The 14981-nt window shown below is 35.8% G+C and overlaps 3 protein-coding genes across 3 annotated transcripts; all 3 read left to right on the top strand.

Annotated features, from left to right (window-relative positions):
• Positions 1–639: 639 nt before the first annotated feature.
• On the top strand, positions 640–2343 carry LOC107716916 (homeobox protein Hox-D13a-like). The gene is made up of 2 exons (XM_016523536.1): positions 640–1276; positions 1686–2343. The coding sequence occupies exons 1-2, from the start codon at positions 724–726 to the stop codon at positions 1907–1909; spliced, it is 777 nt and encodes a 258-aa protein (XP_016379022.1). The 5' UTR covers positions 640–723; the 3' UTR covers positions 1910–2343.
• Positions 2344–5478: 3135 nt separating this feature from the next.
• LOC107716915 (homeobox protein Hox-D12a) lies at positions 5479–7115 on the top strand. Its single transcript, XM_016523535.1, has 2 exons — positions 5479–6040; positions 6400–7115. The coding sequence occupies exons 1-2, from the start codon at positions 5479–5481 to the stop codon at positions 6636–6638; spliced, it is 801 nt and encodes a 266-aa protein (XP_016379021.1). The 3' UTR covers positions 6639–7115.
• A 2868-nt stretch (positions 7116–9983) lies between these two features.
• Positions 9984–11743, top strand: LOC107716914 (homeobox protein Hox-D11a-like). The gene is made up of 2 exons (XM_016523534.1): positions 9984–10645; positions 11415–11743. Exons 1-2 carry the CDS (start codon positions 10048–10050, stop codon positions 11645–11647), a joined length of 831 nt encoding a protein of 276 aa, XP_016379020.1. The 5' UTR covers positions 9984–10047; the 3' UTR covers positions 11648–11743.
• Positions 11744–14981: the final 3238 nt, after the last annotated feature.

Here is a 14981-nt window from a genome sequence, read left to right as displayed (position 1 = left end):
TGGAGCCCTGGTTAATGTATATAAAAAATTACATTTCAGAGTCACATAGTGATTTAAAAATATTATAGCAGTCGGTCCTGACATTCAAATTAAATTCAAAGTATTGCCCATAACTACTACCAACCAGTGTTTAGACACGTTAGACACCTGACAGAGTTTGCGTGTGTGTCACTACCGTTCAAAAGTGCGGGGTCAGTATAAGATAGATAAGACGTATTGGAATGATTTCTGAAGGATTGTCAGTTTTAGCCAGTGACAGAGCATCAAGCACGTGTTTAATTTAGACATACAGTAATAAAGATATAGTTCTACTGTAATTCTTATGCAGGTCTAATATGAGACATTTCCACTGCTGTGCTGCCTAAGCTACAATCCTTGTTTGTGATTTAATAGTTTTAAAATATATCAAATAAATACAAAACCCAATTAAAAAGTTGTTTAACCATGTTTATTTCCTGGATTAAACTGCCTACTTAAACTAGGTTCACGCATAGACAAGTGAAAACTACACCGTGGTGTTGTCCAAATTCAGCTTAACTATTTGCATGTCACATGGTGACAACTATCCAATCAGGTACCAGGTTATCTGACCCATGTAATTAGTCCGGAAAATAAACATAAAAGCTAAATATAAACGGAGATTGTTCTCTGTGTACAGTTTTCTTGGTTTTGAGCTCATAAAATACGATGAGTTAAATTGCAAAGCATATTGTGCAAGTAAATATGGAAGCAAGGGGTTTAAATGAGGAGTTCAGAAATGTTTACCCATCTGCCTTCGGGGCGCACTCAAGCAGGTCTGCGTCAGAAACTCCGATGTTCTCCGCGGCGGAACGACCGACTTCGACAAGCGCTGAGTCTCTCACTCCTTACATTTCTTTTCCAGCCAACATTGGCACTAGCTCCTCAGTCACTTTTGGATGTCGTTTCGGAAATAGTTGTTATCGTTGCAAATTTCCACAGAACGCCATGTTTCTGTCTAGTGTTGTAAAACAAAATGCGAATGGACAGTCTGCCAGTAAACCCGTGGACTATAGTGACGGCTGGCTTAAGGAGTTCGCTTTTTACCAAAGTTACACAGGTTCCTACCCAAGAATCCACCCTGCCTATATTGATTTACCTGTAGTTCATAGAACAATGACCGGAGATTCCAGACATGATACTTGCTTGACAACGGAAGGCCACCAGCCATGGAACTGGTCAAACAATTGCAGCGGTCAACTTTATTGCTCCAAAGACCAGACGCAGAGCCCGCATATCTGGAAGCCATCATTAACAGGTAAGACTTGTGAGATCTGCTCTGTGAATCACTCCTCGCCTCTCTTCATTAGTTTTTGACACCGCCTTATTAAATGTCATGATCATGTCCGTATTAAAGTAGGCTAATTAAATGAATTCTTAAAATAAATGAGAACCACAGGCTAAGTACGCCGAAATTAATCAGGACAAAAATTAAAAACGTTCCCTGTTCTTTTGAACCTGGCTTTCTTTGGATGGAAATTTACAAGACGCCATTCTTTTGGTTTTAAATTAATGATTGTCTTACGAATTTAGATTATTGGAAGGTGTTTCTTTAAAAGGCTGCGTTAAGGTAAAGTGCAATAAATGTTACATCATTGTTAATCTTGGAATAATTAAAAGATCTTGTAACAAAAGACAACCTATTACAATGATTTGTATTTCCTCAGAGGGAGCCGCGGTTTCGTTCTGTCAGCGCGGGAGAAAGAAGCGGGTTCCTTACACAAAATTGCAACTGAAAGAGCTCGAGCGGGAATACACCAACACTAAGTTCATTACAAAGGAAAAGAGACGACGGATCGCTTTTTCTACAAACCTGTCTGAGAGACAAGTAACTATATGGTTTCAAAATCGTCGAGTCAAGGATAAGAAGAGACCTGAAGTCTGCAAATAATTTTAATCCTATTAAAGGTTCATTCGTGCATATGCTGATTTATATAGTGAAGAGTTTAGCTCTTTGTTCTTTTTTTATTAACAAGGGCGATATAGCCTTTTATTTTATTATTTATATCTTGTTCAAATATTTGGATGTACTCACATTCATACTCAGTCATAGTTTATTCAGATAATTTTATATTGGCTTCCAGGTTTGCTGAAAGAATGGTCAGATGTTCAAACTGTTTCAGTAGCTTGAGGTTTTTTTTTCGCCAGTTGTTTTTTATAATTTAAGTATTGTTAAACAATTGTCATTCGTTATTTCTACGCCATAAGCCAGGCCACTGATTTTTCCTTTCAGTCAAAATGTTATGTTTTACTTTTCGTTTCATGTGAGTGCAGTATATTTGTTACCTAGTTGTTTATAGTAGTTTTATGGAAGGATCTGTAACATTAACGCTAATGATAATAAATAAATAAATAAATAAATAAATTCAAGCGTAATGTTGATTTAAGAGATCCGAGCGACTAAAAATAATTTGTTTTAAACCTTAAGACTGTGGCTGGTTTCCCCGAAGCACCAAGTAAAACGTTAATAGCGTGAAAATTGCAGTCTTTAAATAATTCTGTATTTCCGATTACTTTTGCATTTATCATAGTTATTAAAGTGTTTTATTTTATTTATTGCCGTTGCAAAGCTACTGTACACTATTCAACTGGCTTGAATTGAATGTTTAACAGTGATAGACCCACAATTTTATGTAGCCCTACTTTGGGAAACATAAATGAATTTCAGTAGAGGATTGATATTCATAATAGTATGGATTCCACAACTGTTTAGGCCTGCAACGGTCTGTAAATGTATTTTATAGATGAATAAATGGGAACACATAAGCTACTGGTAAAATGTAAGCTATGCCTCAAATGTCCGCGAAGTCGCTTTGGATAAAAGCGACAGCTTTTTTCCAAATGTGAATGAATTAGTAAGCCTAAATGTAAACACACTATCATTGCGTAAAGGTGATTTATGTGAAGAGTAAAGTATTAGTTACAATATTTAAGTGCGATATACACACAGTTATTATTTAGCTAAATCAGCCCACAAATTGTTTTATTGTTGATTTGTTTGACTTTAAAGGTTCATTGAACATCTTTGAAAAGCAAAAAAGTCTACACAACACAAGCCTTTTTGTTTCCTTTCAAATAGGATTTCATTATATAAAACATTAACATCTTTTGAAACTGGGTCTTCTCACTGACCTTGAGACGTATTGTCAGACTAGACCTTGACTTCAAGAGGTCTCATGAATAAAACTTGCCACCAATTCATGAAGCTGCATCGCCACCTACCGGTTAGCATGTGCCTTGCATTAAGATCAAATTCATTTTTGCATAAAAAGCAACCCATTTTGAGAATGAATTCAGAAGCTATGATCATTTAATAGGGAAGATGGCGCTTTTTAGTTATGAATAAATATGTAATATGCAGTGGCAAATGAAAAAAAAAAACGTGTAATGTAGAGTTAAAAAGTTATATTAAGTTATATTTGTTGGTCAGAAAATACTTCCCCCAAGGGTGGGGACTCTCATGGCAACTCGTAGCTGTTTTACGTTTTGCCGAATTGCTGGCAAATTCATGCGAGGCTTTAACAACGGCAGTACTTAAACGGCAATATTTTAAATGAAATGTTTATAGTTCCCTGTCACGCTGTTTTCCGCTTTTAAAAGCGACGCTTTTCATTAAATTATCTGGTTGTTTGGGACTAATTGTAAATGAAATTTAGACTATGACAAACGGTTTTACTCTGGCTTTTAAATGCACTTGGACTTGTTTTTGGTCATCCGCGTCTGGACTTTGACCTTGAACTATACTGATGTACCATATCATTTTCATGTACACATTTTTGTTTTTTAAGGTTGAACAAGTGATTCTGGGCTTCTGTGTTGTCAGTACGCAACAGAATGTGAATTTCTAAAGCAATCCGATTTTAACGGTTTTCATGAATTTACTGGACCCGTAAAATGTGGGAGGTTAGCTGTCTCCACTCTTTCCGGAAATTGCCTGTTTACAATAGTCATTTTGCCTGCACGTGCGTGTATGTGCACATTCTTTAAAATCGTGTTTTGGATCATCTGGACAAATCTTTGAAGGTAAGATAAAATATAACTTGCATATCCTACAGTGTCAAATTTGAGAGACAGATTACAAAGAGATCCGATATCTAAAGTAATGTTTAATTTCTTGCACCGACAAATCTTTGAAGGTAAGATAAAATATAACTTGCATATCCTACAGTGTCAAATTTGAGAGACAGATTACAAAGAGATCCGATATCTAAAGTAATGTTTAATTTCTTGCACCGATAGCTCGGCATCTCAAGACAACCGACTTAAATGTTTATGTAAGATAGCCTATTATAAAGAATTTACAGTGTTAGGCTTTTCTTTCTTTTCTATTTTTTTTTTTTACTTTATATATTTACTTTTACAATACATATTTCAAAATATAGTGAATATAGTGAATTCAAAATATAGTAGAAAAATAGTGAATCGTGCGTTACCAAAACCTTATACAGTATATAGAAAAATTCATAGATTGAAATGAATGAATCGAATTAAAGATATCCGCCACTCTGTAACGAAATGTTTAAAAAGATGGATTTTTTTTTCAGGCATTGGAAAATTTTCACATTTGGGATTTTTAAATGCACCGACAAATCTTTGAAGGTAAGATAAAATATAACTTGCATATCCTACAGTGTCAAATTTGAGAGACAGATTACAAAGAGATCCGATATCTAAAGTAATGTTTAATTTCTTGCACCGATAGCTCGGCATCTCAAGACAACCGACTTAAATGTTTATGTAAGATAGCCTATTATAAAGAATTGACAGTGTTAGGCTTTTCTTTCTTTTCTATTTTTTATTTTTTTACTTTATATATTTACCTTTACAATACATATTTCAAAATATAGTGAATATAGTGAATTCAAAATATAGTAGAAAAATAGTGAATCGTGCGTTACCAAAACCTTATACAGTATATAGAAAAATTCATAGATTGAAATGAATGAATCGAATTAAAGATATCCGCCACTCTGTAACGAAATGTTTAAAAAGATGGATTTTTTTTCAGGCATTGGAAAATTTTCACATTTGGGATTTTTTTTAAATTGTATAATACTCTATCAAAAGTGTAAATTGCACAGGAAGGATTTAATTAAACCTTTTTTTAAACGTGTTTGTGAACTTAACGTTTTTAAACCCCTATTTATACTTAATAAAACACGAACGCAGCTCTTTTGACTATGTAGCCAAACCAGCTGTAATGCATTACTAATATATATATATTAAATAAATAGACAAGAAATTGAACTGGGATGTCTGGAAATGTTGTTTGTTATTTTATATGCTTTTTATGCAATGCCTATTTCTGACTTTGCATCGCGACTGTCACATGGGCGTGGCTAAACATTTTACTTTGCATAACACGTGATGGTGCATTAACAAATCAACAATTACCTTGCTAGTATTCTTTGGGGGTAACTAAAAACGGTGTTAAGAAGCGTTCGGGCAAGCTCGTCGGAAATGTGCGAGCACAATCTTCTTAGCTCTGGGTATGTTGCTCCCCTTTTGAATTTTCACTCTCCCGACTCCCTGTACCTCCAAAACTTGCGAGGCAATGGAGTCCATCTATCTGGGCTTCCGCAGATGTCCTACAGTAGAAGAGAGGTGTGCTCGCTCCCGTGGACTTCTCCAAATCCGTGCACTACTCCGGCCCAGAGCCGCGCCTACAGTGGCTACTCTCAGCCGTTTTTTAGCAATTCAGCCGCTGTGAGCGCTAGCCTCAACACTCACAAAAAGGGCTCACTGGAGGAATCCGGGAGGTACTACTTCCAAGATGTCAGCCACAAATCAGAGGAGCCTGCACGACCTAATGCAGCTTACGCAAGTGAACAGAGACTCACTACTGACTCCGCCAGCAATGCAGTTTTAAACTTGGAAAGGCGACAGCAGAACAGGGTTGCACAGAATCAACTTAACTTCATTGACCAGCCAGTGACTGATGCTTCAAAGCAGTCTGTCAGCTCCATCGCTCAATTTCAACCATCACTGAACACCCCGACTATTAGATCATCCTTCTCCGATGGTACGCAACTTCTTCCTTGACCCTTCCGTCATAGATACCAACGCTGTGCCTAAATGTCACTCTTGATTTCAGTGGATTTTACTCTGTAGTCTTTGTATGTGTGATGTGCTTTGTTCAGTTATAGGCAAGCTATTTCAGCCATTGAGTTTGCCACGCTTAACTTTTCAACTAGTTTGTTTTCAGACAGAAAAAATAATAATTACGCATGCTCCACGATATAGTAAAAATGACAGATGAATCAGAGTTGTCGTTGTGTTTTTAAGAGTTAACATCTTTAGATGAAGATACTAATTCAGTGGTTTGCAAGAATGATGACAAGTACGAATGGTGAATTCATTATTTTTCTCTCTCTTTCCCAGGACTGCCATGGTGTCCCTCACAGGTGAGATCAAGAAAAAAGAGGAAACCTTACACGAAGCCACAGTTAGCCGAACTGGAGAACGAATTTATGATGAATGCATTTATAAACCGACAGAAACGAAAGGAGCTTTCGGACAGATTGGAACTGAGTGATCAGCAAGTGAAAATCTGGTTTCAGAACCGCAGGATGAAGAAAAAAAGATTTATGATGCGCGAGCATACCTTCACTGTTTACTAATTTTATTTTTATTTTTTTAATATATAATAACAGTCAAGGATTTATTTTTTAGGTGGTGACATCATTCATACTGATCATTCACAAGTTACTTTTATGACGGAGATGAAAGTCCACCAAACCCCTCTGGAAAGGATTATCTCCCGAACACCTATTAAATGTAATTTAATATTAAAGCTGAATAGGCTATTGAATAATTAAAGCTGAACAATTTTAAATGTATATTTATTAGCCATGAAGTCGCTGCATTTGTATGTGTCTGGTGTATGTTTTTGGTGGAAAAAGGGTAATTCCAAAGTTGTAATGTTAGCTTGCTATAAATAGTCTAAAAAGAATGCTTTGTAGTTTAAAACCTCAGCAAAATTTAGAGTAGGAACGTCATGTGTATATTGGGTTCATAACATACATTCTGGCGTCATTTAAAAGTACACTGGGCAGCTAACATAGCTAACTGAATGGAGTCAATAAATTGTCAGACATTCCAACCTTTAGTAACTTTGATAAAACCTCATTTGTATCTTCCGATCTAAAAATGTAAATTTTGTTGTATTTTAACCAAAAGTGTTATGTGTAATATTTATTAAGTGTTCTGTAAATTCTGCATTACATTAAACTTCTGCGTTCTTGTGCGATTGCTTGTCTGGTTTAATTCGATTGGTGATTCTAAAATGCTCTACTAAAAAGCAGTGGTGCCTCTAGTCCAAGCTCAAGTTCGTTTATGTTAATACACAAACTCCGGTGCGAATATCTTTATTCTATGAATCTCCATCATTTTATATTTTCTGAAATTATATCTAATAGAATTAAACTGAACTTTAACGAGCTAACTAAGTGCTGAAACTATGCGTTAAGGGTGTATAGGTCAAAAAAGACTGGACGGCTAAACAATTCATTATTTAGTCGCCCCTCCAATTTAGCATTTACTTTTGTAGATATGTAGTAAAATCTTATTAATGTATCTCTTTTTTTGTTTGCTTCAAATAAGTATATATGGAACAGGTAAATCAGTGGTACCATCAGTTGCGTGCGAAGATAAAACTGGCTTATACCAAATATAAAAATTGTATTTTAATATCAGCATGACAAACCAGTGACATGTAGACATATATACAATGTTTGTTGTTTAAGCTTTTCAGTCCCACCTTTCTAACGCACACGCAATGCACTTACTGTTTTTTCTGCAAGGTAAACGATGTGGTACAATTATAGTACTAAAGTATAGTACAACAACAGGTGTGTTTGTGTGAGAGTATATATATATATATATATATATATAGAGAGAGAGAGAGAGAGAGAGAGAGAGAGAGAGAGAGAGAGAGAGCGAAAGAGAAATAATATAGGCCTGTGTAGTTACCTTGTAAAGTAGTTATTACTCTCCGCAACTTAAAATCATAATTGCACAGCACTACCGCTGTACACCTTCACCAAATATATTATTAGTATATTATTACCAGTATATTATTATCATTAATATTATCCAGTATTACCACTTTTTTAATTTTAAAATACATATTTTCTGAATATATATAAGTAATTAAATGCACACATTAAAAACAAATAAGACAGTTACATTTGGTCCAAGTTAATTGTCTTGACAATTCCTTTTAAATGCGATAAAGACTGGACTGTGTTGAAAGACTGAACAAGCAAGAAACAAATGGAATGGAGTTTTCTTGAGATCACTACCAGACGTTTTTCGACCGCTGTAGAAACTGGGGGCACCAATACAAAGTTAAGGTCAAGTTAGTGACCGGAAATGACAAATGAAGACAAATATAGGAATCATCCATATATATATATATATATATATATATATATATAGGTTTACATTATTGCGAAAATTGTTTTATTTTGGTGTTGAAAAATCTTTGGACATCGACTGGTAGACAGACCTTTCTTTTGCTGTGCTCTTACACTTTGGGTTCTACCCAGAACAAAGGAACAACGCACGAAAAAGCTCTTAAGTATGGATCGTACAGGATTTCGTTAAAGACTTCCCTTCAGCTAACTTTATAATATCTTGTGTAATATTTACGCACCCGTGAAATTTGACATCTGTTAAAATTAAATCAGATATTTTTTTTCTCGTGGAATGGTATGGCACAAATTTAGTTTTTTCATTGTAAATCTAGAAGCAGTGCTAAAATTTACCAATAAAAACATTATCTCCACCCAGGACACTACACAATAGCACATCCTTTTGCCTCTGCAATAAAATGATTTGGCTGGCGGTTGATGGTGATTGCCGGGTGCGCATTGTCTCAGACCACAGACGTTCAAAGCCAGAACAGTTGTTTTGTACTTGGCAGTGTGAATCTGTGTATCTCTTCCTGTTCTCCCTTTCAATAATTGCGTCGAGGAATTTTATTTAAATCGTGGCCACTGGAATACATTATCGGACTAAAATGGAGATTTTACTTCACGCTAAAAGGAAAGGTACAGTTGAAAGTGTTATTACGCTTTACTAGCTATATATTGCCCTTTGTCGTTTTTGGAAAAGCTCAAACTAAATTGTTACTTTCTGTAGACTGTGTAGAATAATCAGAAAATGTTTTCGCTGACATCGCGACAGATAACTATATTTGATGAACTACATTACCTTTCTGTTGGTTTCTGTGTCAGCTCCTACATTTTTCCCTACTTATTTTCTTTTTTCCTCTCTCGTTTTCAGTCTTCCATATGTCTTGTCTGTATAGCCTAAGGTATAACAAAATATGGACTTTCCAGGAATTTTGGAAAGTCCATATTTTTTAAGAGCCTATTACAGGTTCAGAAACATGCACATAAACCATGTATTTAAAAATGTACCGTGCATTTTGATCATAAGGCATGCTAGTCTTAATTACCGAGTATGGGCAAAGAAAGAGGCTAAAAACGAGCCCTAAAAACATAGCAGTTTTGCTTCAGTCGTCAAAGTTTTCTTTAGGCCGTGAGGGTAGGAGGTTGGGAAACCTAGGAAAATCTTAAAATACAGCAACTGAATAGTACAACTTAATGTGGTGCGTTAGAAATACATTGCTTAACGTTGTGATAAAGGTGCTTTATTTAATTAACTATTGTATGATTTTAAACGAAATATTTGATGTGGTTTTTTTCTGTGATTGTTTACTAATGCCTTGTAATACACACGGGGAAATCAACAAGGGAGTTTCAAAAATGTAGGCAACCAATGACCTTCCCCATGCAGTTGCCTATGAGTCGCTCACTTAATGACTGATATTGATATATGGTAATTTTTTTTACCGGATCACATGACACAATTACCTCAAGAATCGATCAAGATGAATTGCACGTCAGCGTACGTTTCCGATTTTTTCTTCCTCGCGAGTCCTATCCACACGCATATGGTGCAATAGATGGGCAAAGTTTAACAGTCAAGCAGACGATTTTTCCTCTAAGGCTAAAGCGAGCAATGACGGACTACGATGATCGCAGCAACTGTGCATCTAATATGTATTTACCGTACTATGTTTCTGCTCCCGATTTTTCGTCGGTCTCGTCGTTTTTACCACAAACTACAGCGTGTCAAGTAAATTTCCCCTATTCTTCCAACCTAGCGCAAGTCCAACCTGTTCGTGAAGTGACTTTCAGGGACTATGGACTGGATCATCCGAGCAAATGGCATTACAGGGACAATTACGCTTCGTACTATTCAACGGAGGAGATAATGCACCGAGATCTCCTGCAGTCATCAAACAGAGCGGAAATGATTTTTAAAAACGATTCCATGTGTAGCCATCACGGTGGTACTAACTCCTCGTGCAATTTCTTCACCAACGTCGGCCGAAATGGGGTACTTCCACAAGAGTTTGATCAATTTTTTGAGACTGTTAACTCTGAGAAGCCCAACCCTGAGCAGTCCAAACAAAAGCTAGATACGAGTGCCCCCGGAGATGCTGCATGCAATGTGTCTACAGATAGCGCGGAGCAGACCAAACGAGACCCTACGGAAACCATGGAGGAGGAATCCTCAATATCAACCTGCGATGAAGAAAAGAACAACGACTCAAGTAGGTCCACGCTTTTAACGGCGGTTCAATTCACATTACTTTATCGGTTAGCTTTTATGTGCCGCTTTATAAGCACGCAAAAGTTTTTATGCAACTAGTAAGATTCTCTTTGCTGTTGTAAAAATCTTTAAGATGTGGAGGCGCTTTCGTCGCGATACGAATCGAGAAAGACCACAAGGGTTTAAAATCCTTCAACTTATTGCTTGTTAACTTATATTATCACAAAAGATTTTAACTTAGAAGAGAAACACTTTAATCGAACTGAAAACACGGATTACTCGTGTGCGCTTGCGTGCTTTTCGACGTTATGTGTGTGTGTGTGTGTGTGTGTGCTTGAGCGTGTGGGCAGCTTGCATGCTTGTGTGTATTTCATGTGGCAGAGCTTGTTATTTTATAGTTTATGTATACATAATCTCGATTCTCCAATTGTCCAATTGTTTTGTTTTTGTAACTGCAATGTGGATTACACAAAAGTTCCGTTATTATGAAAACAATTTAGGCATTGCATTAGTAGCCTACACTCTAAAAAATATGGACTAACCCAACCGTTGGGTTAAATTTTTTAATTTGATTTTTAACCCAAAAGTTGGGTTAGTTCATTTTTGACCCAAGGTTGGGTTGAAACAACCCAGCATTTTTTAGAGTGTATCTGAAGTATCGGACGGACTCGAACTTTTAATGTAATCTCCTGAAGCATCTGCAGTTGTATTGCAACCGATTTAGACTTCAAATTCATTGTAATGTAATCAAGTTACGTTTCTTTTTGTAGGTGCAACAAAGTCGAGAAAAAAGAGATGCCCATATTCGAAATACCAGATCCGAGAACTTGAACGAGAATTCTTTTTCAATGTGTACATAAACAAAGAGAAACGTCTGCATTTGTCAAGAATGCTCAGTCTTACAGACCGACAAGTGAAGATTTGGTTCCAGAACCGAAGGATGAAAGAGAAAAAGGTGAACCGAGATCGTCTCCAGTATTTCACTGGAAATCCATTGTTCTGAAAGCCATGATATTGGCCGAGACGATGAAACGATGGCTATTCTATTATGTCATAATTGTGGGACATCATCCATTCGTCGGACACCTGAGTTATTTTCACGTCAACTCTGTATTTTAAAACTATGCAAAATATTTGCTATCAAAAATTAATGTGTTCTGCGATTAAAATTCTGCACAAATGATCTACAACAGTGTATTCGCGATGAGGTAAATTATGAGTTATCAGGAACATATAGGTACCTCGACAATCTCTTCATACTCTGTGTTAATGCCACTGAAATGCAGTAGCTTTGTATTTGTATTTATTTATTGTGTTTTGCATTGTTCCATGAAATACATTCAAGTTCTGCATAAGCAGCAATGCGTTTGGTTACATCAAATCAGTACGTAATTACACCGAGGTAGAACTGTGTATGCATTTATTCGTTTGAAGCATGTAATGTATCTATGTATTGAATAAATAAAAAATACACCAGATTTCTATCTATTGCTGTGACGCCTCTTGTGTGTGATAGTGCGCGTGCAAGTCAGCCACAAAATGTGTTATTTAACAGTTATTTGTTGTTATTAAATAACATTCAAGTTATTTAACAGAGTTGCATTTCAAACTGTTCAACCTACTTATTTTTCAGACGAATATGTTTTGGATTATTACAGAGGAAAAATGAACGTGAGGTAGAGAGAGAACTATTTCCAATGGTAACTTTATAAGTCTTTGACTAATTCCTTTCCTTGTATGTTGTTTTACACTAAGGCTATTTACTAAACCTTGAACAGTCTAGACAGTACAATAAACTCTGGGCAGTAAATTAAATTGGGGCTATTGGACCCACTATCCACTTCAACTGCGACTTTGCCCTGAAACACAAAGGGTGCAGATGTTTTGTTTTTCTGTCTAGAAAGATGTGAACTCAGTATGTGATCAAATAAAAGTGAAAATATAATTAAAAAAAGTGCTATGTTTTGAAATCCTCAAATTGAAATCCTGCGCATTTCTACAAGCTTTACCGGGCCGGTTTATGACAAATGTAGCACGTTAATACTTACAGTAACTGGCTTTTCCACCGTGGTTTACAACGTTAGATGTCGTCAACAAATGTAAAACTTAAAATGAAATATTGCATTTGAACTTCTGTAATGTCAAGGTCGTCACCCTTAACCTTTTTGAATAAGTAAAGGCGCCTTTTTGAGGTTCTCTTTGAAAAACTACGCCCTCTCAGAGGCGCCGCAGTGCAGCACGGCCCAATATGGCCGCTGCATCCACTCGCTCCCACTGGCCTGCCTTTAAATGCCTCCATACAGTTAGCCTACCTCGTACAGTGCTAGGTTAAATACTACAGGCAATACTACACATAGACGTCGTTTGGCTAGGATATGCTGTAAAATAAAACCATATAAATACAATCATATCACTTCCTCCATAAGGGGTTTCTTTCATAACGAGGATTTAGGCAAGGGCAACAATGCAGTAATATAAGGCTACTGCGTGTGTTTCGGTGGCGTTTTCTTAAGACTATGCTTAAAGAACAAAAAAGCTTACAAAGGACTCTTGGTGTATAAATTGTTTGTTGATTATTATCTCATCAGTAGACATATATTTAAGAAGCAACTACCTCTGTGGAGGCAGAATATACTGGAAACACAAATTTGAGTTCTGTAGTGCTACGCAGAAACCTACTAGCTAGTTTTGTTTCCTAGATGCGAGTTTCCTAAATGTTTTAGCCGTGTGTTCAATATACCCAATTTACTTCAACATTGTTGTGTGTTTTATCATTTATTTCATGTCATAATAAGGAATCTTAGACATCCCTTTGTTTATTTACATTTTGTTGATACTGCTCGAAGCCACGAGAGGGCGAACTTACAGCAATGATTTGACCTGGTGCTATGTGTAATCCAAGTGTAGCTGTTCTCAAAAACAATGACTATGATCTTGAGTTATGTGATCTGATATAATTTATGCTGCTGCATTACCTATATTTCAAAATAATCTGAAAAAAAAAACAAAAACCTGAAAACCCAGAAAATATATTTTAGTTGCGTACGGAGGATTTCTTTCTCGGGAACATCATTTCAGTATACATCTGCCTAGTCTCAGTGCCTTTTACACGCTTTAACATTTGGTTGTGCAGTGCCTTTTTTGGGAAACGTCTTGTTCAATAAAGAGATCATACATAAACAGAATCGCTACCATTATTATTATTATTATTATAACTATTAAGATTGTTATTGTTGTTTTGTTGTTGTTGTTGTTGTTGTTGTTAACAATAATAACAAATAATAATAATAATAATAATAATAATATCTGTCGTCGTTGTTGTTAGGCTATATCATCCTTAATATTGCAAGCATAGCCCATTACAACGTAGCAGATTTTTAAGGTCTTCAGCAGCTTTTAGTTTTATAATATATTTTGTAAGCCGTTCCTTGCATGGGAGACGGCAGATTTGCGTGTACACTGGAAAAAAAATGAAATGAAATACTTCTAATGATACATGGATTTTAGCATAACGTAGCTGGAGTCCACTACTTATCTCTACGGCATCCTCTTATTAATCGTAGGTCTATTTTTTATTAATTTCATCTGTTTATTACACACCAACAAATTAAATAGCCTAGACAAAACCTTTGTCGAAGAATCATAGCCTGCACTATTTACTAGAGTGTAAATGAGTATAAATGTTTTTACCTTTAAATTCATAACCGAGATAAATTATGCATTTCGTATAGTAGGCCTATTTGACATGTGATCATCAAAACATTATACTTCCAAATATGAAAATTGTGTACCGGCTTGGTGTTTATGTCTGTTTTCACATGTCAGCCTTTGCAGTGATTCTGTATTTTTTGTATTATTTATCTGGGAAAACTGATAGTGTTTACGATTTACTGCAGTGTATTCTAGGAAACCCACGTATTTAGCGCGTGCATGCGTGCTTTTTATGCTTTATTAAAATTATGTAATGAATCTGGCATGATTGTTCCTTAATCTAAAATCATGTTAAGATTTCTATATAAACAAGTTCATAACTCCGTAGAGCTATTTTTATATTAAATGTTTTTATGTATATAACGACAATATTACTGCTTTGTGACAATACACACACTGCCGATGATTAATTCAAAGGCATATAAAGATAGCATTTAATTATGTGCGCATTTTCATTGTATCAAGTTCTGAGATAATTTGATAACCTTTGTAAATGCTGTTTAATTCAGCAGACATATTTGCATATTTAGTCATAACGAATATTAGTGTACATCTTTTGACAATAACTTGATTGTTGCATATAACATGTTATTGCTGAGTGAGTGAAGATGTAGGCTAATTATTTT

This window comes from Sinocyclocheilus rhinocerous, unplaced genomic scaffold (assembly GCF_001515625.1).
Source record: "Sinocyclocheilus rhinocerous isolate Xijiao unplaced genomic scaffold, SAMN03320098_v1.1 scaffold1171, whole genome shotgun sequence".
In the NCBI taxonomy this organism is placed as follows: Eukaryota; Metazoa; Chordata; class Actinopteri; order Cypriniformes; family Cyprinidae; genus Sinocyclocheilus; species Sinocyclocheilus rhinocerous.
Note: the sequence above shows the minus strand (reverse complement) of the source record. Positions and strands in the feature narration are given on the sequence as shown.

Excerpts from the sequence above, each read along its gene's own strand:
- LOC107716915 (XM_016523535.1), top strand. The coding sequence starts at position 5,479 with ATGTGCGAGCACAATCTTCTTAGCTCTGGGTATGTTGCTCCCCTTTTG. Across the intron at positions 6,041-6,399 it reads TAGATCATCCTTCTCCGATG|GACTGCCATGGTGTCCCTCA; the intron begins GTACGCAACTTC and ends TCTCTTTCCCAG.
- LOC107716916 (XM_016523536.1), top strand. The coding sequence starts at position 724 with ATGGAAGCAAGGGGTTTAAATGAGGAGTTCAGAAATGTTTACCCATCT. Across the intron at positions 1,277-1,685 it reads CTGGAAGCCATCATTAACAG|AGGGAGCCGCGGTTTCGTTC; the intron begins GTAAGACTTGTG and ends GTATTTCCTCAG.
- LOC107716914 (XM_016523534.1), top strand. The coding sequence starts at position 10,048 with ATGACGGACTACGATGATCGCAGCAACTGTGCATCTAATATGTATTTA. Across the intron at positions 10,646-11,414 it reads AGAAAAGAACAACGACTCAA|GTGCAACAAAGTCGAGAAAA; the intron begins GTAGGTCCACGC and ends TTCTTTTTGTAG.